This window comes from Trachurus trachurus (genome assembly GCF_905171665.1).
Source record: "Trachurus trachurus genome assembly, chromosome: 1".
In the NCBI taxonomy this organism is placed as follows: domain Eukaryota; kingdom Metazoa; phylum Chordata; class Actinopteri; order Carangiformes; family Carangidae; genus Trachurus; species Trachurus trachurus.
The window spans coordinates 2919316-2942558 of NC_139891.1; the positions used below are offsets into that span (position 1 = coordinate 2919316).

At 42.6% G+C, this 23243-nt stretch overlaps 2 protein-coding genes across 4 annotated transcripts in view; one reads left to right on the top strand and one right to left on the bottom strand.

Moving 5' to 3' along the window:
- The first annotated feature begins 851 nt into the window (after positions 1-851).
- Positions 852-8960, top strand: LOC310987157 (uncharacterized protein). The gene is made up of 10 exons (XM_083973340.1): positions 852-1268; positions 2122-2442; positions 2706-2819; positions 3780-3894; positions 4007-4116; positions 4714-4850; positions 4985-6438; positions 6531-6638; positions 7339-7394; positions 8221-8960. The coding sequence occupies exons 1-10, from the start codon at positions 1101-1103 to the stop codon at positions 8545-8547; spliced, it is 2910 nt and encodes a 969-aa protein (XP_083829466.1). The 5' UTR covers positions 852-1100; the 3' UTR covers positions 8548-8960.
- An 86-nt stretch (positions 8961-9046) lies between these two features.
- The window catches only part of LOC310990749 (integrin alpha-L-like), a 31163-nt gene continuing 16966 nt past the window's right edge, over positions 9047-23243 (bottom strand). For 2 of the 3 annotated variants that reach the window (XM_083978238.1, XM_083978239.1), the window contains 11 exons: positions 22891-23026; positions 22736-22809; positions 19791-19884; positions 14949-15091; positions 12942-13088; positions 12621-12818; positions 12321-12436; positions 12086-12243; positions 10814-10977; positions 9715-9831; positions 9047-9423 (listed from right to left, as the gene is read on the bottom strand). In XM_083978238.1, the coding sequence (XP_083834364.1) occupies positions 9406-9423; positions 9715-9831; positions 10814-10977; positions 12086-12243; positions 12321-12436; positions 12621-12818; positions 12942-13088; positions 14949-15091; positions 19791-19884; positions 22736-22809; positions 22891-23026 (1365 nt within the window). In that variant the 3' untranslated portion in view covers positions 9047-9405. The remainder of the gene's footprint in view (positions 9424-9714; positions 9832-10813; positions 10978-12085; positions 12244-12320; positions 12437-12620; positions 12819-12941; positions 13089-14948; positions 15092-19790; positions 19885-22735; positions 22810-22890; positions 23027-23243) is intronic. The other variant, XM_083978240.1, reaches the window with a different exon arrangement.

Below are 23243 nucleotides of genomic sequence, written 5' to 3' on the forward strand. Positions count from 1 at the left end.
TCCTTAATTTTGGTTTTGATAGAACACTTTCAAACCATTTTTCTTCAAATTACATTTGAGCATTAGATCATGTTCTAAGCCTTAATATAAAATTAGTCTCAGGGTGTGTATTCTAAGTTTAGGAAGAACAAACTTGATACTGAGACGGTGAAGAGCAGTTTTACCAACTGTAGATCACCTAGCGATTACGTTATCGACGTCAACAAATATGGCAATACAAACGTCGGCCTCTAGATGGCGACAGCTGCACGAGACCGGTGAGACCACATGGTAGAGTCAAGGGGGCAGTTGTCGGTCTGAGAAGTGAAGCTCACTTCCGCATTCAAAAAGCTGCAATCCCCTCGGCTGTCGCTGGGGGCTGGCTCCAGAAGGGAGCAACTCCAATCGAGCCCCATGTTAAAATAGCCGATTTTACAGCTTAAAAAAACATATTTACAGCCTGGTACATTTTATTTTTTTGGTCTCAATCGATAGTTTCTACCCCCGCACACACTCTGAGGGGGGTGAATTTTTTTTAAACTCTACCGTTTTACTATTATTAGGGTTAAAGTTCTGGCCAATCAGGGCGCAGAACCGTTGAGTGACAGGTCCGGCGACCGCTGCTACGAGGCCAGTGGGCGGGCTCTCGGCCGGCCAACGGCCGCACCGCTCCAAATATGGCAAGTAGAATCCAACATGGCGCGGTTCTAACCCCCGTAGTAGCGGCACAAAACAGACTCCCCAAAACCAATGGGTGACGTCACGGACGCTACGTCCATTCTTTTTACAGTCTATGGGTAGAGTCAGTCCAGGGACGTGACGTCTGTCGCAAACACGGAAGAGGCAGTAAACTATGAAGTCTGGTGGTATGGAGCCATGCGAGTCATGATGTGAACGGGTGAACGCAGCTGAAGTCAAACTGAAGTACCGTGTGTAGTCAGCACACCGGCAGAGACCGCTGATACCGGAGGAGACCTGGGCGGCTTCCGTTTGAAGTTTATGTGCACGAGCCAGTGTTGTGTGGCGCGAGCATCTCCTTACTTTGTCGCTGCTTCAAAATCTGTTTTTCTTTAAATACCCCCGAATTCCTCGGGTTTTTTTTTTTTTTCCTACTACATAAAATGGCTTTTGCAAACCTGTTCAAGGGACTGTCTGCTGTCGAGGAGCACGTGAAGAGTCCTGGACAAGGAGCTGTCACACACAGTAACGGTAACGGCAGGGGGAACGGTCAGAGAGGTGATGGCAGGAAGAGGAAGGCGCGGGGTCCGCAGGCTGGACCTGTCAAGAAGGTGGGTGGAACTCTAGTGAGAACTGGACTCATTTTATTCGGGGTCATTCCTATGTTCCCACATTTCTAACTTTTGTTGTCACTGAAAATTAGGCCCTATGTTCCCACAGCCCTTTGGTCCCACCATTGGTTGGGTTTAGGCAATGAAGAAAATAGTTGGTTAAGTTTAGTAAAAAAAGACCAGGTAGAGGCTAGACAGGCCAGATAGATAGAGAGAGTCCAGATAGGTAGAGAGAGTCCAGTGGGAACATAGGGCTGAGGGAACATAGGGCTGTGGGAACATAGGCACGCTCCCCATTATTCCATCAGCATAACATGTTGAATCTGTATGTGCCTGTTGTGTTTTCTTCAGGATTGATCTCTCATGTTACACTGAGTGGCTGCGAAAAGAAAGTGGAGTCCCGCACACTGAATAACTTGCTTCATCGAATATTTATTGCTGCAACGTTTCGGTCTAAACAACCTTCATCAGGCAAACATGCTAAAACACACTGAGTGGCTGCACCTATAAATTAGACGTACAGCTTTGCAATATTAACAATGACAAGGACAAACAAAAACAGTGTGTGGAATTACTTTGCCTTTTGATCTGGGCTTTTTTTTTGTAGGACAGAGGCTCATTATGAAACAGATCAGCTGAGAATTACAAAACCTGTGACTGAACAGATCTTAAAGATCAGACTAATAGATCTCAACATTCACAGAATAGAAATGAATCATGGAAATTGATTTTTTTTTTTAAAGTGCTGTTAATCAACAGCAGAAGTTTTTATGAACTTGTCAAACATAATTTATGATGAACCTGATGTGTACATTCTCACAACATTTAACTTTTATTTATTTTCCTCCCACAGAGTTGTTATCAAGGCCAGACAGACTGGACCAGTAATACTACACCCTTCGATGGGGAACCTACAAGTTTTGGATTCACCACAGAAGGGATACATAACCCCAGTGATAAAAGAGGACAGAATAACATATATAACAGAGGTCAAAATTATAAAGCTGGATGTAACCGCAATGTGACCAGGCAACAGCAGCAGAAGACGAAGACGGAGGAGCACAAAAACCCACATCAAAAAAGGAATAACTGGAGAGATAAGAACAGAGGTGGACAGCATCAAACCAGAACCAGAGGAGGTGGAGGACACAGTGAATACAGAGATAGGAAGCAGGTAAAACCTATTAGAATAGATATTATCCATTATCATCTATTGGAATAATGAATGAAGGACACTTGCATGATGCCCACCTACTGTTGTGGCAGAAGAGATCTTCAGATCAGTCATAAAGTGTCCAGTTTAACTGTGCTATAAACAGGAGAGAGTTTGAGTAAGGACACCTCTGTTGCACGTTCAAAATCAAAACGCACCCAAGAACGGTCTTCAAGTGGAATTTTTTTTCTACATCTGATTACCATGTTGATCTTTCCTCCCAGGATGACCAAGTAAAACGCACAAGATTCATGACAGACGAGTTCAAAAACACTAATACATTGTTAGTGGACGGACGGTTGGTTTGTCGACATTACCTTTGGGGAAGGTGCATCAAGGTAGGTTATTGCAAAAATTGACAACTTTAAAAGGATACTTCACCCAAAATAGATAATTCACCAATTTTCTACTCACCGTCATGCCAAGGAAGGGTTTGGAAAACTTTCAGAGTTATCAAAACACTTTTGAAGTTCCAGGGGGGGGTCCGGCTGGCAACGGGTTTTCATATGATGGCAGTGGATAGAGTTCACTTTTGAATTGTCCAAAACACACACTATGAAACATCCAAATACCTCCATACTGCTCGTCTGTACTGACCCAAGTGTCCTGAAACTGCCACATGAAAAAGTTGTTTGGAAAAATATAATGTAATTTCTGTTTTTAGCCTTGTTGTAGTAGTAGCTCCCAGTGGCTCTGTTGATGTTTGTGAATAGAGATTTGCTGCGAGATGTTGTAACGTGTTTATGTAGCCAGTGTTAATCTGGCCCTCTGCGTTGTGTTTTGGTACAGACTGCCCCAGGTGGGGGTCAAACCCTGGTCTCCCGCACGGCGGGCGACGATGCAAACTGTTGTGCCAAGAGATCAGTGACCGCTTGGCAGTCAGGTTCGCACATCCTTTATTGGTGAGTGAGTGCACCCTGACCCTCCGTTACATTTACCATCATACATCCAATGGTTTACAACGATGAACGAAGATCTCACAGCAAATCTTGCGCACAACCTTTTCATGTCGCAGCTTCAGGACACTTGGGTCAGTACAGACGAGCAGTATGGAGGTATCTGGATGTTTCATAGTGTGTGTTTTGGACGATTCAAAAGTGAGCTCTGTTCGCCGCCATTATATGAAAATCTGTTGCCAGCCGGACCCCCCCTGGAACTCCAAAAGCGTTTTGATAACTCTGAAAGTTCTCCGAACCCTTCCTTGGCATGACGGTGAGTATAAAACTGGTTGGGTGACGTATCCCTTTAAATTTCATGTAAGATAACGCTTTTTTCCCCCTTTTTATTGTTGTTTTCAGGATGGCGAATGCCAACTGGAGCACATTAAGGGTTACAATGATATGCTGAAAGAGGTCTGCAAATTTTACATCCAAGGATTCTGTATGAAAGCGGAGACCTGTCCATACATGCACAATATCCTTTGATTTCATTGAAATTAATTGTACATCTTCCTATCGCAAGTTCCTTTCAGTGATGACTTTTGGAGGCTGTTGAATGGCTGATGTTTCCTTTAACGAAGCTGCACAGTCTTTTCCTTGCAAGTTCTTCCATACAAGAGGATACTGTGCTCAGGGAACAGAGTGCAAGTTTTCCCATGATCCACTAAATGAGGTCACTAAACAACTGTTGGATGAGGTATGTATGTTTAAGAAAGTAGTGCATACATCCAATCAGGAGACAAATGCAAAAAAGAAAAAAAGCTTATCATTCCCCCTCTCTGCCTCCCCATTCCCTGTCTCTCTCTCTCAACTGTGCTATCGATTAAAGGCAATAAAAAGCCCCAAAAATATTTTAAAAAAAGAAAAAAAGCTTCACATACTGGTGTACTGCTCCCTAATTGTATTGTAGAATAGAGCCATGAATCTGATTGGCTGGTTCTGACTGACTCAGGTCGAATCACTTGATGAAATCAGGGCAGTGTATGTTAGGTGTGGTATAATCCAACCTACGGTGGCCCCACGAGTCAGACCAGTCAAAACAGTTTGACTTTTCAACAACGAAGCCCACTGCCAAATCACATCATTTCACAATAAATAAAGATGTACAAACCAGGGATCATAAAATGATGCTTAATTCAAACATCACAGTTAATGTCTAACAATAAGCAAAACCACAAATAAACATAATTAAGTGTGGGGTATACTATACAGGTATCAAAAAAAAAAAACTTGCCATAAAAAATGTCTTTGCATGTTTTATATTCATTGCTGTGTGGTTTACCTGTCTCTGCAGGCGTTAAAACGGGACAAGGATCTCCGAGAGCTTGCAAAAAAAGATGAAGAGGAAGCTCAAGGTCAACCAGGAGACACAGACCAGTCTGAGAATACAGAGCAAAACCAGTCCCCTGATACACTAATACAGTCACTCAGGTACACACACACACACATACCAACCTTTCACTGTGATTCTGAAAAGGCATCAGTTTAATTCTTGGAATTGATCTAATAATTAACCCTCCAAACAAGTTGTGACTTAACCTTCAGCTGATGTTTGTATTTTTCAGGCCGAGCTTCTACAACAGTGGAAAGGTTAACACTGAGCAGGAAGCTTCGTCATGTCAGACTGAAGAGCTGTCTGCTGTCATGCAGACGGCTGTCCCACCCCAGGCAGCAGACAGCAGCCCGCCTCCCAGCCCCCCATCAGCTGACCCGACTGACAAGCCGCCAGTTTGTTATTCAGTGGAAGCCATGCTCGGACCTCAGCTGTATAAACCGTTCCCTAGTTTCTTTACAAGTCCTGCCAATCAAGAGCCTGCACCTCCCTCTGATTGCACTCACAGTGAAGACTCTCTTAACTCTGATTATGCTGTCAGGTCTTCAAAGTCAAACGGAAGTTCTACCTTTGGCCACATAGCTACACCTTCCACTGCCCGTATCGTATCCAATGCCGTAAAAATGGACTATAAAGAGCTTTCAGATCCTCTGCTGCGAAGAAATGAAGTCGATAAACCCCAGGAAAAAATGTTACACAGCAAGTCATCTTTTCAATTGCACACTAATCAGATTCCAAAGACTCACCCAAATCTCACTCTGGCCTCCGAGGATCACAAGAAACTAGGTGGGGAAATACCAGCGTCCCTGAAACCTTCCCATGAAATGAAGTTGCATCCCACTGCCACAGGGGCAGACAACTCCGTGTTGCCCAGAAGAAAAGGAGGCACACACCTGCTGGTGAACTACAAATGTGAAGGCTCTCTTCCCTTCTCGCCCACCCAGAGCAAAAACGTGAAATTAACTCCCAAACATCCTTCACAGCCCAAGTCCCGTCTCTCTGGACGCACTTCAAATTCACAAACCTCGGTAAAACCTGCGTGTCCCTCGGCTGGTTTCTCCGAGACTAGAGCTGCTGTTCCTGCTGAGCCTGTCACCAGCTCTGCTAAGACTAGTGATTCAGGGAAACCAGTCAGTCAAACCACAACAGAGAGCAGCAGTAAAATGACTCGTAGTGGTGGTAAGATCCAGAAAAGTCCATTTTATAGCCTTTTTGAAAGCCCCATCACTGATACTATGAAGCCAACTCCAGACTTCATTAAACCCTCCTGTCCTGCTCCGCAGCCTGCACGCCACAGAAGTAAAGACGAGGATGTTAAAACTGACAAGGCCTCACCCTTCCACAGTCTTTTTGCTGCCCCCCTCAGTGCTGCTCCTCACCCATGCTCTCCACCTCAAGCAGATCAATCAAACCAATCACCTGATACATCTCATTCATCAGTCTCTGAACAAAGAGCTGGGACTGTAGAGACATGTCGCCCTCCCCGGTTCAAAACTTCTCGCAGGCCACCATTTCCTAAGTTCTCCCAGAGTCCTAAACATAAAATTAAAGATGCTTTGTCTGAACCTGTAAATCAAACCACAAAACAGGTGAATCCTGTCCTATCCTCAAGTCCGAGTCCTTGTGACAATACAGATCCACCTACAACGCAGGCTCAGCAGCGGCCTGACGTCACACCCACCAAAGGTAAGAACAAGTCACGCATTGATATAACTACTAGTCCGAAAGGCCGATTTGTGTTGCTGAAATATGTGGTTAATGCCTTGTTCATTTTGCAGGATGCACAGTATCAGCCAATGCAAATTCAGTTCTGAAGAGTCTCTTTCTGAGCCTGAGCCCGTACCAACAAGAGCAGCAGGACAGTATGCAGTCCCGTCTGTCCTCAGGTATGTGGGGAATCAATATCTGCTGTTGGAAAAACATGTCTGTATTAAAGGGATAATTGAACATTTTGGCAAATCCACTATTATTGCCATAATCCCTATAGTCATAAGAGTAGGTTCATTTATCGGTGCATGTTGTTGCATGTGAGATCTGCAGGACAGAGATGCGAGCTGCAGCGAACACAATGGAGGTGAACGGTACAGGTCCACTGTCTCGTGGACAAGTTGTGACCTGCACATTCATCATGCTGTGAAATAATCATGTACAATTATGTAACATTACAACACCTGAAGCAAATACTCGGAACTACTTTTACTTTTGAGCCGTGCAGCCATGTCTGGAATGTAGTTCTGGCTACGCATTTGCCTCGAAAACAACCCCGTCTTGTAATGTTACATGATTATTTCATAGCGTCGTGAATGTGCAGGTCACAACTTCTCAACCAGAGCGTTTTGGAGTGGTATTTGATGAGTTTGATGAGGGACATGGGTCAATGTACCATTACTTCAGTTGTGTTCACTGAGCAGCTTGCGTCTCTGCCCCGCAGATCTCAAAACAACATGCACTGATAATTAAAGGTAAGGAACCTACTCCTCTAGGGATTATGGCAATAGGTGAAGTTGCCAAATTGTTGAACTATCCCTTTAAAGTGTTGTCACCCTGGTGGAAATTAGCAGCAATCTGTATTCTACTGTATTCTAGAGAGCGAAAAGACAAAGAAAAGCAACACGGGGTGCGTCTTTTCCACGCAGCAGCAGGTGAGTAAAAGCAACAAACAAAACATGAGAATCAACTTATATTAAATTAGGCATCTTACTGTAATCAGGGCAGCTTTTTGGAACCACTAACCATGCCAGTCAATGTGTGAAACCATCTTTGACTGTGGTACGTTCTCTATTGAACAGCCTGTTATAGTTGGGAATATTCTACCTTTAGCCATTTTCTTACACGTACAGTCATGGCCAAAAATATTGGCACCACTGCCCTTTTTTAGATGATGCCCCTGAAAATTGTTGCAACTACAAATGTGTTGGTATTCAGAAGTGAAGTATATTTCTTTTGTTTGCAATGGAACAACACAAAACCTGAAGAAAAGTCAAGTATAAAAGTATAAAATCTGACATTATACACACAAAACTCCAAAAATGAACTGTTGGAATTTGTAAGAAATATGGAACTTAAACTGGGAACGAATGGGGGTGGATGAGAGTGGGGGGTGATGTGTGTGTTTTTGTGTTGTTCCATTGCAAACCAAAAAAATTATATTTCTGATTACCAACACATTTGTAGTTGCAGTGATTTTCCGGGAGAAATGGGGCATCATCTGAAAAAAGCGCAGTGGTGCCAATATGTATGGCCATGGCTGTACATAGATGAAAATAAAAACTAATAACATGTATTTAGTATTTATTTATTTATTTTTTCATCACAGTGCAAAGAAGGGTTACAAATGCCATTCTTCATATGTATGACGCTGTAGTATAACAAACATATGGCCCAGACTTGATGCCTGTGGATAGTTTGTGGTCACTGATAACATTATTAATCTTTCCCCTGTTTTTTTGTGAATATTCTGTGCCTCAGACTCCATCATCTGACCCCCAGTCCCCTGATGAAACAGCTCCAGACTGGACAGCGAGCCAGCCCTCATCTCAGACCCCTCTGACATCTGTGGAGGCAACAGGTGGATCATCCCATGGGGGTCCAGATACTACAGGCCATCAGGTGAGAAACTGTGGCTCACACAGCCTGCCCTTCAAACCAGTGGTGCAACTGATGCAGCAGCGCACGCAACCGAGACTGACGCGCACATCAGAGGAGCGGAAGCCTTTGAATGGGAATGTGGCAGAGACACCACTCAAGGACCTTTTTAAGACTTTAGACACCACAGTTTTCCACCTTGGACATTAACATAAGAACGATTTGCATTTGATCTCACTAACAGTCTAGAATTCGTTTTGCACAGATATTAAAACTGCTGAAATAAAAGTTGATATTGTGTGAATCAAAGCTCAAAGTGCTTATAAAAGTTTATATTTTCACAAGGATGTTTTAGCCCCTCTCAGGGATGCCTGCTCTTTTTAGGTACAGCTACTTTTTGAAATCTAACACCAAATGCCTCGTAGGCGGTAAACTTAGTGTGTTATGAGTTTGTATGTACCCCTTCTTTTGCATCAGGCATGGTAACCATGCTGTAAGGAGCAAATATATTCTATTTTTGTGTTAAATCTTTATGCACTAGTACAACATTTGTACCATAAATTTCTCTTTTTGTTTACTGTATATAAAGGGATATGAGGGGTCATTTCATTAAATTGTATTTGAAGATTTTCCCAGACATTACCTTTTGATTTTTAGCCCAGGCAGAACTCAAATCACAGAAATATACCAGACACCAACACAGCTCAAAAATAGGACACATTAGTTTATTAAGATGATTAACAAGACTCATCACAACTTTATATGGATATATATTAAATATGTATGTGTACATGCTGATTAGATGTGATTACAATGGTTTCTTCATTTGTAGAAGTACTGAGTGGCCTCAGCATATGTGACATGAAAGAGTGCAGAGTGCAGAACAGGCAGTGGAACAGGTTATATCATGACTCTCAGTGTAATTGTATATGCATCAGCACCAAGAAAAAGCGATATACTCGATATTTGAAAACAATAATGGCTTTTCCACGGGCCAGTTTAAGTTCTTCTGCTGCCTGGCTGTTTGTCCATCTCACATTCATCAAAAAGGATGATATGTTCTCAGCACTACATTTTAAAGGGAACCTGTGAAGCAGTAAACAATTCTGTTCAGGTCACACTGAAACACAATAAGTCAGAGAAAACTTGTTCTGTCTGCTAATACAGACAGAACAAACACAATGATAAGGCTGAATGGTTGGTTTTGTTCCTCACTTACTGGTTAGTAAACAGCTGTTAATATTAATTTGATAACTGGCAATAGCAGAAACCTATATGTAGTGTCTTTAAACACACGTCTCAACCATGTACTGGTGTCTTTAGTTACTTCATGATGCTGATGTACCTTCTGCTCTATGCAGGAATTACTGTACGTACCTCAACTACAGCCTGTCTGTTGCTGTCCACATTCAGGACGGCTCCTGCATTCTCAGTGTCGACTTGGAAGTATTTCAGTCTGATGCTGATGGGTGATGAGGTGTCCTCCACACATTTCTGAAAGGAATAAAGAGTTATCTGTACATTCTTTCTGACATTTAGGGATGGATGGATTGATAGATGGATAGATGGATTGATAGATGGGTAGATGGGCAGACAGATAAACTTAAATATTGTTGTTGCCAACATATTTAATTTAATCCTTAAAGAATACGAAAAACATGAGTGTCAACAATAGCATTAACATTTTGAGAATTTTACCTCCAGAAGCCGTATGTGTTTTTTTTTTTTTTTTTTTTTGTTCTTTATTGTCAAACCTGCATGAGGACATACACATACCTTGTGGGTGTATGATACACAACTCTGCTTATTTTTCTTACTTTAACTCACAGGTGGGGGTAATGGACCCAAGCATGGAAACATGGCTGTAAATAATACAGGACTTGAAATAAAATAAAATAAAAATAAAAAGCTTTGCGGATATTTCACGAGGAAATATTAGCAAAACATTGACACTGGGTAACAACATATTTTGCTCTAAAATGCCCAGCAATCTTCTGATTGTAACATTCTTTTAATACATCCAGTACCAGCCCTACAGCAGCATGATAGAACCAGTGCTCAGTCTGTTCTTGGAACAGCAGGCCAGACAGACTGAACATTTTAGATCTTTGTGTGCCTCTTGTTCAGTAGAGGTGGCCTTGTTTGCCTTAGCACATGGAAGGCCTGAAGATGGACCCTGTACCTTCTGCTCCTGCCCTCTCTCCCAAACACATCTCCTTGGTTTTGCTGACATTAAGGTCAAGGAAACTGTCTTCAAACCAGGTGGTAATTTGGTTGATGTGTTGGGAGTAGGAGGGACAGCAGGCATCCTGCAGGCCAGCGACCAGAGCCATATCGTCAGCATACTTAATAAGAGAAAGGTCTTTGCTGTTACATTGCAACTCATTTGTGTACAGGGATTCAGACAGGTCAATAATTGTGACAATTTCTGTAGATACCTCTCATTTTAAAATTGATATCTGAACAATGTCCATACCAGCATGTAGATGGAGTATTTGAAGCAGGTTTCTTTATCCCTTAGCTCGCAGACTGCAGTTAGATTCCTAGTTTTAATACCAGTTGAACTGAAGAAGCCCAGAGATATTGGTGTTGTTGGATCCACATCAAGTGAGTATGAGATGTTCAGTGCTGAGATCATTCCTGCAAAAGGATATGAAGTGTCAAGTTACTCATTAATATTCACTATATCTATATCTGGCCACTCCCCTTAGAGACCCCCTTCGATGAAAATCTTGTTTTTTGTGCTTTTCATATGTTCCTGTGGCATTTTATGGCATTGTGGTGCGAGGAGGGTGGCTGGGTGGGTGCAGAGCAGCGCAGTCTCCGCCCACCACTCAGAGGCGCATGGCTAATGAGCTGCTGGTGCTCTGCAGAAGGAGAGCCCTGGGAAATGGCACAGGTTTTGTGATTTTGTCTAAAAACTTCATAAACACATTTTAAAAACCACAGAGAATGCTTTAAAATAACCAAAAAGCATCATTGGAGGGGGACTTTAAAGGAATACTTGACCCAAAATCGATAATTCATCAATCATCTACTCACCGTCATGCCAAGGAAGGGTTGGGAGAACGTCGTCAAAACGCTTTTGGAGTTCCAGGGGGGGCCAGGCTGGCAACGGATTTTCATATAATGGCGGTGGATTGTGCTCACTTTTAAATCATCCAAAACACACACTTAACATCCAAATACCTCCATACTGCTCGTCTGTACTGACCCAAGTGTCCTAAAACCGCAACATGAAAAAGTTGTTTGGAAAAAATGTATTTGATCTCTGTTTTTAGCCTTGTTGTAGCAGTAGCTCCCAGTGGCTGCCCGAGATGCATGAGATTTGCTGCAAGATGTTCTTCCATGTTTACATCATATATCCAATGGTTTACAATGAGGAACGAACATCTGCGCAAAAACACGCAAAAACATCAACAGAGCCATTATATGAAAATCTGTTAATACATTTTTTCCAAAAAACTTTTTCATGTTGCGGCTTCAGGACACTTGGGTCAGTACAGACGAGCAGTATGGAGGTATTTGGATGTTTCGATGTCGATTCAAAACTGAGCTCTATCCACCGCCATTATATGAAAATCCGTTGCCAGCCGGACCCCCCCTGGAACTCCAAAAGCGTTTTGATGACTCAGAAAGTTCTCGGAAGCCTTCCTTGGCATGATGGTGAGTAGATGATTGGTGAACTTTCGATTTTGGGTGAAGTATCCCTTTAACTTTACCCAGGCCCTTATTGGCAAGTCCCTACCTGCTTTGCTTCTTGTTGTTTCAACCATTTCAAAGCAGGTTGTCAAGGTAGCCACGGGTACATTTTCATCTGTGTTCCCACAGCAGTCAATGGTTTCAGCCCTTATCTCCTCGGGTTCAATAGACAGTTTTGCAAAGACATTGAAAACAGGCCTGGACCTAAAAGACAAGAGAGGATGAACATGCTTCCCAGTACTTACAGTTTCAGTAATCTCAATTGTTTATATGGTACGTACCTTAAGACAATAGCTCCTGCTCCTGATCCAATTACAATGCGTGGGAGTCCGTCCTCTCCATGGTCGATGTCCCCAGTGATGGCCTGTCCAAAGAAGTTGTTCTGTCCCATGATTCTCTGTAAATTTGGATGTTGAAACTGATTAATGCACATATTTGAGGTGGTGAAGACAACTGCCACATATTTACAGTTGATCTGGTTGGTGCTCAGTCATATTCTAAAGTCAGTTTTAGTCTGATCAAAAAACAACAACACTATGTCACACAGAAGTGATTTTGTTGTAGGAAATTGTCTTCCTCACCTGGCTGAAAGAGCTACGTATACCAGTGTGCCTGTCTCCAAGGTAGATGTACACAGCCCCCCTGTTATCATCCTCTAAGGGGGCTCCGACAGCAACGTCTCGCAGTCCATCTCCATTCAGGTCTGCCAGGCTGGATATGGCGGTGCCAAATCTACCCATGGATGGCACCGTCACCCTCAGTTGGCTTCTCAGTTGCATCTATGAGAATTGGGAACACAAGTTCATTTATTTTGAAAAGTGCTTTTATTTTTTCTCAGTTACATCTTGAATACTTAAGTGGTGTCACAAAACTTAAAGTGAGGCTCCATGGCCGCCCCCCACCTCATCAGTCAGTGTGTAGACGTAGATCTGGCCTTCTCTCTTCTCATGAGGTTGGTAGAACAGTGGAGCTCCCACCAGCAGGAAGTCAGTGTTACCGTCTGAGTCGATGTCTACTGAACACAGCTCTGCACCAAAGTACGAACCAATCTGGCGAAAGTGTGGACAAACACAATTTACATCAATAATTTGAAAAAATAAAAGAAAGATACACTGTCCTACAAAGTATATATTTCGAAGCCAAGAAAGCAATGCTTTGTGACAATCCCACTGCATTTCTGTCTTGTCAAATGAGCTGCCCTTTGTCCTCCTCTGTATTATCTCAACAGACACTTGCACAGGATCTTCTTTTCGTACCAACATGCAACTGAGAGTGTGCTGGGTATTGGTTTTAACTAAGTCTCATTCAAGTAGCTACAATGTTGATTAACAATTAAAGCAGAAGTAAGCGGAATGTTTGTGTTAATATTCTTAAATAGACAGCGATCACTTATATAGAGTGTTTGGTCTGAAACACGGGTCTGTCAGTCACTCTGCTCTACTGTAGGCCGAGGAGAAAACTTTCCTTGTATCCTACAACCTTTATCCAATGAGGAGAGAGAACGGCATAAAGGGGCGGTCCTCTCTGTGTGTGCAGCCAAGGGATGCGCGTGAATGTGGTGACGTAGGGACGAGGGCGGGGACTGCTAACTCCATCCACTGACAGGAAGTTAGCCAAAACGACCAGGGGCCTCATTTATCAAAGAGGGTGTAAAACGGCTACTAAATTTTTGCGTAAGGCGAAAAGACGAAAATGGCGTACACCCAAAATATTTACACCTTTTTCTGATCAATCAACTCTCCGCAATTTCCCTTTGATAAATCACACCGGACCCAAGAATGGTGCACACGTGAACACACCTCTTACTCCACCCCCAGAACGCCTAGACACAACCATATATGGTCTGCACGTGCATATTAATTAGCCATGTGCGCTCTGTGGAGCGGCTACAAAGTGACAACGAAGACAACGGGCGGAGGGCGGGGGAAAGAAAGCGAGATACACGGCGACATCGGGCAATAAATCAGTCAGAAAAATGATCTTGCATTTTAATAAGCTACAATAAAAACAAAAACCTCCCAAATCTCAACAAAAGGGAGCAGAAAGAAGAATAATCTTATGTAATCTGCCCCTTTATCCCAGAAAATCTTCTTTTTTAATTTTTTTTTTACCTAGATGTTAAAACAATGTAAAGCAGGATTTCCACGATAGTTACCATTACTTTGAACGCCTTTCCACTACACAGTTACAGCTCTACTGGACTCGGTTTAGGTCATTTTCCATTACAGCTGAGTCCTTCACAGTTCCTCCTCAGGGCCGCGGTGTTCTGCTCTTTATTCTCTCCTCTCGTCAGCTCCAAACTCACGTGCACCTCGTTAACTCAGGTGACAGAATAATAACTGTCTCAGTAGCTGCAGATCAGTGTGCGCTGCTGCCGGTGTGTTTTTAAACTTGGCGAGTTTGATCCTTGTCAGACGTCACACTAGAGTGTGTAAAAGCAAAAAAGCAAAATCCTCAATCCGCACTGTTCATCAATTAACATATAGCCTAGTGTTATTATAGAGCGGGTTGGATTGCCAGCATCAACGGTCCACCACTACCACTAGCCTACTTCAAAAAATCCTACTGTGCTCTTCTAAATGTACTCCGCGCTCCTCTCTCCCTCTCACACTGCAGTTCTCTGACTCAGCAACGGTGTCGCCAATTCCTCCTGTTCCTCAAAAAAGGTGTAAATCACGGTATGCCAGGGTCAAAATGGGTGTAAATGTCCGCACTTTTTCCCGTCAGATTTTGGCTTATAGATCCCAAATTTGGCGGAGAAAAGTGCGTACGCACAAAACGGGGGGAAAAGGGTGTAAAAAAAGGTGTATCCACAATGATAAATGAGGCCCCAGATCACTTACTTCTGCTTTAAGGCCTATGCATGATACTGTAAAGCAGATACATGTATGTAGCAAGATAGTACCAACCTGGTCTCCAGTTAGTCTTTGGGCTACGGTCCAGCATTTGCAATCATGTCTGTAAAATATGACCACTCCTCTGAGCTCAAAACTTGGTACACCCATGAAGTACAGAGAAGCATTATTCTTCTGTCCAACAGCAACAGTGGATCCTGCAACAGCAACAGTCACACAGTTTTCACTTACATCACATTGGTCATACTGCAGGGATGCATGTGTCTAGTTTAAGTACAAATATAAAAGAAATGAAAATGTTAGTGGAGTACATGGTGTAATATGACAGTTGCAATTGAAGAGTGACTGTCACACAAATGATTATGAGAAATGAATGTGTGCCTGCATGAACTCACCTGCTTAAGTATTCCCAATAAGAATGTGTGTAATGTGTCTTGTGTGGAAACTGTATGAAGTAGCAGAGGCCAGAGAAGCTTTTAATGATGTCCAATGTTTAATGATAATGGGTCAGGAAACTTGCTCTGACTCAGCAGGTGGGTGATCCAGTCATCTTCACTAAAAAAAAACTATTCGTGCCACTGTGAAAATTTGATGAAAATTGTCCATATTAGATATTACTTTAAAGGGATAGTTCACCCTAGAATGATATTTCGCTCATTATCTACTCACCCTCATGTTGACTAAGGGCTGGAAGAATTATCAGAGTCCACCGTCCCTTCTCTTAGTTACAGGGGGTCTCGGCGTAGCAGTGAATTTCAATGCAACGGTTGCAAAGGGACACCGGAGCTCTTCGTAAAAAAACACACACAAAAAAACATCCAAATACCTCCATGATGCTCGTATGTAATGTCCGTCTTGTGCTGAAGCCCCAAATTGCGTAATTGTCCCGAAAAAAATTAAATAAGTCTATATTTTAAGCTTGTTTGTAGCGGAAGCTTCTCGTCTTCTTCTTCTTCTCCTCTTCCTGGTCCGTCCAAATATCGCGTGATTTGCGCCGGCGTCAGTGCGGTTACTGCGAATCACGCGATATTTGGACGGACCAGGAAGAGGAGGGTGAACTATCCCTTTAACTATTTGCATAATGTTACAGTGTTACTTTCGTAGAAAAATACATTAAAATTATTTGTGATTTTATGTATGCAGTATCATGACTGCATCTCTGACGTTCATAACAAACCAAACCGTTTGAAAAAAATAGAACATGCACCATCTGCTTAAAGGGGCAGTATGTGAGATTTACCCCCATCTAGCGGTGCGGTTGCATGTCGGCACGTATTCTTGCTGTTGCGTTTACGTAAGAGAAGGTTCGGTGAACCCCCCCCTGTATGTTTGTAACGACTTGTAACATCTCATTCTAAGGTACGAGAAAGCGCTCGTTTGTATGCAGGCGCGATTCCACTTCAGTGAAATACGTATTTATGAAAGCGATATTTGATTTTTGTCAATAAAAAGCCAATAAAGTCCCATACTGTCCCTTTAAAGCAGAAGTAAGCGATCCGGTCATTTTGGCTAATGCTGCGTTCCAGGCAGGCTTTTGAAACCGTAAATTACAGCTTCACGTCACGACTTACGACTTTGTAGCATTCCAGGCAACCCACTCGTGTTTTTCCGACCTGTTTTACCTGTGAAAGTCACTATAACGGCCACTCGTAACTTCCGACCCGTGAACTTGTACCAGATCGAACTGGTACGACTTCACAGGTCGGAAAAACACGAGTTACGGGCTGCCTTGAACGCACCATAACGTCTTGTCAGCCGATGGAGTTAGCAGCCCTCGCCCTCGTCATGGATCTATTGGTCCTCGTCCCTACGTCACCACATTCAGGCGCATCCCTTGGCTGCACACCAGCTGCACACACAGCCCTTCATGCTGTTCTATCTCCTCATTGGATAAAACTTGTAGGATACGAGAAAAGTTTTCTCCTCGGCTCAGAGCAGAGCAGAGTGACTGAGAGACCCGTGTTTTGGTCCAAACACTCTATGTAAGTGATTGCTGTCGGAAGATATAACTATTTAAGACTTATATTAACACAAAAATATCGCTTACTTCTGCTTTAATGCTCTGAGGGAGAGAGTTGACCGAGCCAAGATGGTGGGCGTGTGGCGCCGCCGTGTCAATGGGCAGCGGCGTCAGGTGAGTCATCTAGTCTTCTTATATCTATGGGTAAAATACTAAACAGGGCTTTGTAGCTAGGTGCTGGTCCAGGTGTGGTAATATTAAGTCTGGCTAACTAGTTTTTGACAGCCCTCTGTTTGTTGGCTGTATCGCCTTGTGTGTTATTAACATGATGTTTGTAACATTTACATGTGTTCTTGTTCTTCTGCAGTCTGAAAACTCTAGTGAAAAGCCCTAATGAAGCAGATGAGACAGGGCTGGGAGCAGGGTGCAGAGGAAACACAGCCTCAGGTGTAGGGCCTACACCAGGGGTGCCCAACCTTTTTTAAACCAAGATCTACTTTAAAATTTTCTAGTCTGTTGAGATCTACTTGTTCACACAGTCATCCATAGTGTTTGCAGTGACATATTTATTTACAATGCACATAAGAAATCGACACATCCAGATGACAATTAATTCATTTTTCTACCTTAGTGTGACCTCTGGCACTGGGAAGAGGAAGCTAGTTTCTCATAGTCAGGGCAGTAGGAGCTGGTTGCAAGTCTCAGGCAGGCCATAAGGTGGTCATCTGTCATTGTGGACCTGTACTTGGACTTGATGATCTTCATGTGAGAGAAGGCAGCCTCACACAAATAGGTTGATCCAAAAAGTGCTGTCAGGTTGAAGGCACATCTTCTGAGGTTGGGATACTTTTGTTCCAGGAGTAGGTGCCAGAAGTCTCCTTTTGTGCCAGGTGTTGCCCTGGATTTGATCTCAATGTCACTTTGCAGTGTGAGAATCTCATTCTCAACTGCACAGGTTTCCAGGTGAAACAGTGATGCTACTTTTGAAGCAATGGAATCCACATCAATATCCTCCAAAAAAGGAAAACACAGATAACTGGCAACAGGCTCAATGGATGCAAAGTCAGTAAAACGCCTCTCAAATTCTGACAGGATGCTCTGAACTTGCTTTTCATAACGGGCTCCATCAAGCTGTGCAGAGTTTTTGCCCTGACGCTGAAGTTCTGCTTGCATGTGAGGAAAGTTTCGCAGGTCACAGCGTTGCAGCCTATTTGAAAGCAGCTGCAGCTTGCTTTTGAATGTGTTCACCGAACTGATCATGTTGATCACATGTTTATCCTGACCCTGGAGCTCTAGATTCAAATCATTGAGCATTTCAGTGATATCTGTCAGGAATGACAAGTCCAAAAGCCACTGGGAGTCCTCCAGCTGTGCATATTCTGTGTGCTTTGAAAGCTTCAGAAAGTCTTTAATTTCAGGTAACAACTCTGTGAACCTTGCCAAGAATTTACCTCTGCTGAGCCATCTCACGTCTGTGTGAAGCAGCAGGTCGATGTGTTCTGCGCCTGTCTCCTCCAGGTGAGCGCGGAATAACCTTCTCTGTAGACTCCTGGCCCGAACAGAGCACACTATTTTCATAGCAACATCCATCACTTCTTTCATGTTTAAAATCTTCCCACACAATGCTTGCTGATGGATAATACAATGATAATTAAGGATGTCTGGGAAAGATTCACTCTGTTTGCACAATGCAATGAACCCATTAGTTCGGCCTACCATAGCTGGTGCACCATCAGTTGTAATGGAGATGAGCTTGAAGAGGGGCAGATTGTTCTTTTTAACAAAGTCCATGAAAGTGTTGAAAATATCTTCACCTCTTGTGTGTCCTTTCAATGGCAAAATCGTGAGTAGCTCTTCTTTTGCACGCATGTCTTCAAAAACCATTCTGATGAAAACACATAATTGTGCCACATCCACCACGTCAGTTGATTCGTCGAACTGGAGGGAGAAACACTCACATGCATCGATGTCCATCTTCAGCTGTGATTCAACATCCTCTGCCATTCCCTCGCAGCGTCGTGTGACAGTATTCCGTGATAACTGCATGTCCTTGATGGCGGTAACGATCTCTGTTTTGTTTTTAAACTCGCCAAAAAGTGCATCAGCAGCCTCAATAAAGGCTTCCTTAACAACTTCGCCGTCCTTAAACGACTTCTTGTGTTTCGCAAGAACATGACTAACTCGATAAGATGCCGTTGTTGCAGCCTTACCCTTGGTGTTTGGTCTGGTAAAAACAGACTGCTGTGCGGCAAGCTGACTCTTCAATTCCCGCACTTTCCGAGAGCGTAGCGGTGTTTTAGCAGGGAAATCCGTCTCATAGCTTTTGTGTACTGTCTTAAAATGTCGTTCCAGATTGCCCTTCTTTGGTATGGCCACGCTGGCTTTGCAGATGAGACAGATGGGCCTTGAGTTTGAGTAGACAAAAAAGTAATCATCTTCCCACTCCGGGTGAAAATTGTAAGTTTTCCGTCTTTTTGCGTCTGCCATCCTACTTCGTTTTAAGCTGCAGCGCTAACTACCGTACTAGCGAGCGTCTGGCAGCACGCTGGTGACCTGACCTGACAGCCAAAACGGAGAGGGGGCGTGGCGCTGGCGCAGCCATGAGAAAAATACTATTAAAGCCATAGACTGGAAAAAAAAAAAAAAGGATTAAAGCGTGGATTGATTACAAGAGTTTTATTTACCGTTGTCAAGGCTACTTCTCGCGATCGACTGAGAATTAGTCCGCGATCTACCAGTCGATCGCGATCGACCGGTTGGGCACCCCTGGCCTACACACTGTCTAGGAGCAAGCTGTGATGTAGCAATTTCACTTTTAAACTAGGAAGCACAGGATTGTGAGGGGACTGCTACACCTCATAATCTTCTGGTGGAATTAAATGTCTCACTCCACCACTGCTGAGATAAAGCCAAAAAAAACAACAACAATCCTTTACCTCTGTAGGAATCATTCAGCATGCGTATGTCAGTGAGTGGTGGTTTATGGAGCTCTTGGAGAGAGCCCTGCCAGCTGTTTGATCCTATTGAACCCTGTGAATAGAAATGTGCCCCCAAGGATGATTATGTTGGAAATAAACATAAACAGCAAATTCAGAGCTTACCGGAACACTTCAGTTTGTTGATGGGGGTGATTACTGATTAATGAAAAACATACTTTTGAACCAAATAATCGATTTCCGTGAATAGATAACAAGAGAAGAGAACAAGAGGCATGCCAGCCTAACTCTATAGGTGCCATCCTTCTGGCACCTTACACTATTGAGAAGTCTTTGTACAATAGCAATGTGATGATCCATTTGGAAACAAATCAAATCACACTTTAGGTTGAAACCCATATTTTATGCATTACCTATCACTGGAAACCCTACGTTTCCTCCATCCACTCTGGATAATACTTTTAATCTCTGGAAGAACAGAGGCATCCATACAATAGGAGAGTTATACATTAAAGGCATTTTTGCATCCTTTGCACAATTACAGAGTAAATATAATATACCGGGAAGTAGTTTCTTTAGACACTTGCAAATTAGAGACTGTGTAAGAAAATATCTGCAAAATTTTGAGACTTTCTCAGGCTCTTGTCTTGATAGATGCCTCCGGCCCATGTCTTGCTCAGAAAAATCGATATCTTATATTTATGACATTTTGCAGTCTATCAGTCCAGTGAACTCCACTTTAATAAAAACAAAATGGGAGGAAGAAATGGGCACTGAGATCCCGGACTCTCTATGGGAAAAGAGTTTGGAACATACTCATCGTTGTCCTAATAATGCTAGGCACTGCCTAATTCACTTTAAGATTCACTAGTCAAGTCAAGTCAAGTCATTTTTATTTCTAGAGCACATTTAAAAACAACAGATGTTGACCAAAGTGCTTTACATACAAGATTAGTTCAAGCAAAGACAGGACAGACACAAAGAAGCATTAAAACAACAAGTGAGTGGGAATAATGGTAGGCCTATGGGAGGTTCTCATGAGACTGAATTAAAAGCCAGAGAGAAGAGATACGTTTTTAGCTGAGTTTTAAAGATGTCTATGGAGGGTGAAGATCTGATTGTTTGTGGGAGACTATTCCATAGTTTGGGACCAATAGCTGAAAAGGCTCTGTCACCTCTTGTTTTTAGTTTTGTAGGTGGGATAAACAGTGACTTGTCAGTGGATCTGAGCAGACAAGAAGTGGAATAGGGGGTGAGGAGTTCTGTGATGTAATCAGGTGCTAATCCATGCAATGCTTTAAAAACAAATAAAAGTATCTTAAACTGAATTCTATATTTAACTGGTAACCAGTGAAGAGTAGCCAGTACAGGTGAGATATGGTCGATCTTTCTGGTACCAGTAATAAGTCTTGCTGCTGTATTTTGAATTAGCTGTAAACGAGATAGGGCTGATTGGGTGATTCCGGAGTAGAGAGAATTACAGTAGTCTAGTCGGGAGGAAATGAAAGCGTGAACCAAGGTTTCTAAATCTTTGGGTAACAGGAATGATTTGAGTTTTGCAATGGATCTAAGATGGAAAAAGCTTGTGCTGACTACTGAATTGATCTGTTTGTCGAATTTGAATCCAGAGTCGAAGATGACACCAAGGTTTTTGCATGCTGTTTTAGATGTGAGGATAGAGGACCAAGAGCACTGATGATGGAGGAGGGAGTGTCTGTGGGGCCAAAAACTAGGAGTTCGGTTTTATTTTGGTTGAGCTGAAGGAAACTTCGGGCCATCCAGGATTTGATATCCTTAATACATTGTAGTAATATACTGATACTACCCAGGTTAGATATTTTTAACGGGAGGTATAACTGTGAGTCATCAGCATAACAGTGGTATGAGATATTGTACTTTCTTAAGATGGAGCCCAGAGGAAGTATGTATAAGGAGAAGAGGATAGGTCCTAAGATGGAGCCTTGTGGAACCCCCCAAGGAATGGATACAGAGGAAGAGTGCATATCGTGCATTTGCACAGAGGCTGATCGACCTTGGAGGTATGAGGAGAACCACTGAAGGGCCAGTCCTTGGATACCAACAAGATGTTCGAGATGGTCTAAAAGGATGGAGTGGTCTACGGTATCGAAAGCTGCTGAAAGATCTAATAGGATCTTAAGGAGAGGTTAGCCTACATAGAATATACCCTGAGATGTCCCCTATTTGTGACAGATGCCTTGTTGCAGAAGACACATTGCTTTACAGTTTCGCCCTGTGTCCTAAGGTTAAGATCTTTTGGTTTAATAAAATAAAATACATACAGTTGGAACCTAAACCACCTATTATTATTTTGGGAATATCATTAGATATTAAAAGGTTAAACAACTACCAACAATGTTTCCTCTCCTATAGTCTCATCATCGCAAAGAAGCTACTTCTCATGCATTGGAAAAAGAAAGAAGCACCCACCACAAAGATGTGGCTTAGTGATCTTACTAACACTCTCCACTTAGAGAGAATAAAATATACTCTTATGGATAAACTCCCACACTTTGAAAAAATGTGGTCACCTCTCATTCACTATCTCACACCTGGTAGTGGAAATTAATATTTCCCCCTAACTATAATAAAGTAGTAGATGGAAGGGTAAGGCTGGGTAGGGAGGGAGGGAGTTATTTATGTTTTGTTTTTGTTTGTTTATTTTTCTGTACTCTGTATACATGTTTATCTGTTCTTCATTTACCATTGTTATATGTTCTAAAAACAAAAAGAGGACAGTGTGTCCTAACTGCACACATTTCTATATGGAGATACATTATACTCTCGTGTATGATGTAGATGATATAACAATGTTACAATGTGCTCTAATAAAAATATTTGAAAGATAACAGGAGAAGTTACACAATGTCCCTTTAAAGATTTAGATTTCAGCTGTGTCTAGATTTTATAATTTTAACTTTGCTCACCTTGTGGTTGACAACACTGAATCCACTCTGAGACATTTCACCAGTTAGGTCTCCAGCACCAGCCACACTGGAGCCTAAATAAGAGAAAAAACTGGGTCATGTTTGTTCATTATTTTGTAATAAACAAAGAGCAGAAATAGATAACTGAACGTCACCTTCCAAGTTTAAGATCTTTTTGTGGAGGTTTTCCAGTAATACGCCCAGTTCAGCGTAGTTTTCAATGTGGAAGGCATATTTCTCTGATGGTTCTGAAGCAATGACCCTAAATTTATCCAGCTTAGCATATTTGACCTGAAACCAGAGCAACACTTTTTATCTCATGTGGGAGTCAAAATTGGAATCTATGAAAGTTTCACTGAGGCTGACTGCAGCCATGGTGGTTCCAGTGATAATTAAAGACAAAATATTAGAATTGATGCTGGTGAAACCACGTCTTGATTGTTTCGTCCAAAATGAACAAAACAGTTCATGAATGGGTTCCTGATGATGTATACCATCTGGAACCATA